This window comes from Lactuca serriola, chromosome 9, assembly GCF_051521515.1.
Source record: "Lactuca serriola cultivar US96UC23 chromosome 9, Lser_US96UC23_V15, whole genome shotgun sequence".
Lineage (NCBI taxonomy): Eukaryota > Viridiplantae > Streptophyta > Magnoliopsida > Asterales > Asteraceae > Lactuca > Lactuca serriola.
The window spans coordinates 31627331-31630211 of record NC_136416.1 but is presented as its reverse complement, the minus strand read 5'-3'; the positions used below and the strand labels follow the sequence as shown (position 1 = coordinate 31630211).

The following is a 2881-nucleotide window of genomic DNA, read 5'->3' as shown; positions in this document are numbered from 1 at the left end:
TACTGTTTCGGACCCCAATGAAGCTCGATATGGATCAAAAACTCTACCCCCAGCACTCATAGTTGCTTTAGATGCAACATTAGAAATCGGGATTGCAAGTACATCTCTAGCCATTAATGACAAAACACGGTACTTTAACTTGTGCACATTCCACCACTCTAAAGCATTAAATGATTCCATTCCTCTTTGTCCTTTCTCCCTATAAACACCTTCTTCTAAATACATATCAAGCTTTTACTTTTCTGGTCTCTCCAAATCTACAGTCTTTATGAACTCTCCAAATGCTTCCCATTCATATTCAAGTGATGTACCTTCATTCAACCCTAAAACATTTCTTTCATGTTCGCTTCCATGTGTTGCATATTCCCTAACTAATGTATCATGCATCTCTAAATACTCTGAATACATTTCATAAAGTGCATTCTTCACTTCTTTAATGTTCTCGTTTGAATTTTGATAAAGTGTTGGAAAGCAAAATTCAACCAACTTCATCTTGAACCGTGGATCTAACACAGAAGCTATTGCCATTACAAGATGACACTCACCTCAATACTTGTCAAACTTTTCCTTCATTTTCTTTACCATATCACGAATAAAACCATTATCAGATAATGAACCTTTATCAAGAGTTTGCTTTACTCTATACACTCAATTACATATAAATTAGCAGTAGGATAATCACTGCCCGAGATGATATTCGTGCACACCTAAGCATAATTGTCGGATTTAGTCAACAAAAAATCATTTACTTATAAAATATTATGCATATTAAACACAAACCTTAAAAACCTTCAAATTTTCACATACACTTTGAACATTTTCCCAATCTTCGTGAGTTGGCAAGTGATGAAAATGTGGTTCATACTCTACATACCTAAGAAAACCACAATTAAATTGTTAGTGAATATGAACATGTGTTAAAAACTTTAAGGTTTATTTGATTATACCTTGGGAAAGCATCTTTGAACTTTAAAGTCATGCACAACATATCATAGGTTGAATACCATCGTGTTGGAACATCAAGCATTAGTTTCCGATCAAGTATGTGCATTTGATGTGCAGCCTTTGAAAAATTTAGACATCTACCCTCCAAATTGTTCATATACTTTATACCCTCACGAACATCCCTGATGATATGCTCAATTATTGCAAGACCATCTTTCACTAGAAGATTCAATATGTGTGCACAACACTGTATACGAAACAATATACCACCACATGAAAGTTTTCTTACTCGCGAAAAAGTTTCTTTCAATCTTCTTAATGCTTTGTCATTATAAGCTATGTTGTCAACAGAGATGGTGAAAATCTTATCTTTAATTTCCCACTCTTGCAAATACTTGTAAATACCATCAATAATATCAACCGTAGTATGAGGAGGATGAACATGTACAAAACTTAATACATATTTCTGTAATCTGTAGAAAAAAAAGTTGAGATATAAATTAAAATATGATAGAAAGAAAAAGATAAATAATTAAATATTAAAATTGAGCAAGTTTTTAAACCTCCAATTATGATCTACAAAGTGTGCAGTAATAACCATATACTTAATTTTCTGATGCGAGGACTTCCAACAATCAGTTGTTAAACTGATTTTAGAGGCAACTTTTGTAAGGGCTTTCAACCTTTTCTTCTCATGCTCGTATACCTTAAAATAGTCTGATGTAATTGTAACTCTGCTTACTTTCTCAAACAATGGAGTAGCTGTCTTCATCATTTTCACAAACATGGCATCTTCCACTGTAGCAAACGGTTGCTCAGTACTAAGTATCCAATTAGCTATGGCCTCCCTCATCTTGTTTTCATCATATTTTGTATCAGGTCCGATCAATGGTAGCATAGAATCCACATCACACCCGCTAGGTTGAAAATTTAATTTTTGTTGGTTTTTTTTGCCATTGTTTATGGGGGATGCATATGTTTAGGTGTCTTATATATGATGATGTAGGACCTGAACCAATAATAGCCAACCTCGACTTTCAGTGAGTGCATTCGGCTTTTTCCGTACCATCCCTTAGTGTAACTACAACAAAATCCTCCCATACTTTTGATGGTTTTTTTTCATTTTCTCGTTAATTGTACTTCATCTTCAACAATTTCCTTATTTTCTTCTCTCACACTTTCATTTTCATTAGGAATTTGACTTGTTTTATCTTCATTAGGAGTGGTTGTGTGATCCATACCATGTACTGATTATAATGACGAATTATCAATCCTAACACCTGTTTCAACTCCCATTCCTTTCATTGGACTTAATGGGTCCGTTGTAGACCCTCCATCATCCGTTGAATCTTCCTAGGAAATAAACCAATTGGAATTTATTTAAAGATATGATTATTTTGAATAAAATGGAATTGATTTAAACAAGGAAAGCTGTCAAGAAACTCAGCCATACTCACTAACAGCGGGACTCGAACAAAAAAAAAACAACTCAGTGATGTGTGTGAACAAGATGGAATCACAGTTGAATTCAAACCAAAAATAAAACAAAAAAGGTTTCCACTTCCAGGAATCGTACCTACTAAGAACAAGATGGAATTATATCTGTTTAATTCAACCGTTGACTCAATCATAGTGACGATCGGCTCTAAGAAACCAATGTAATTTTCAATCAACAAAATTTTCAATCACAATAGAAACAAGAAACAAGAAAACGGATTCATAACAACTCAGGGCCGATGCATAACAAGAGAAAAAAACAAACCTCAATGATGTAATGTTCCAGGACCGACATGCTTGTGATGGCACAATTGACGTCCGATGGAGTCTACGGAGAGATGGGTCGAACCGTCTAAGTGAGGAAGATGCGATGGAAATCAAGGAATAAAGTCAACAATCTTCAAAGCCCTAGATGGTAAATTGGTAATGGTATCATTGG

At 34.5% G+C, this 2881-nt stretch overlaps 1 protein-coding gene across 1 annotated transcript; it reads right to left on the bottom strand.

The window, feature by feature from the left end:
- Positions 1-635: 635 nt before the first annotated feature.
- On the bottom strand, positions 636-1843 carry LOC145075505 (zinc finger BED domain-containing protein RICESLEEPER 2-like). The gene is made up of 5 exons (XM_079021730.1): positions 1509-1843; positions 1235-1418; positions 948-1192; positions 781-874; positions 636-707 (listed from the first exon to the last, which is right to left on the bottom strand). The coding sequence occupies exons 1-5, from the start codon at positions 1841-1843 to the stop codon at positions 636-638; spliced, it is 930 nt and encodes a 309-aa protein (XP_078877856.1).
- Between the last annotated feature and the right edge of the window lie 1038 nt (positions 1844-2881).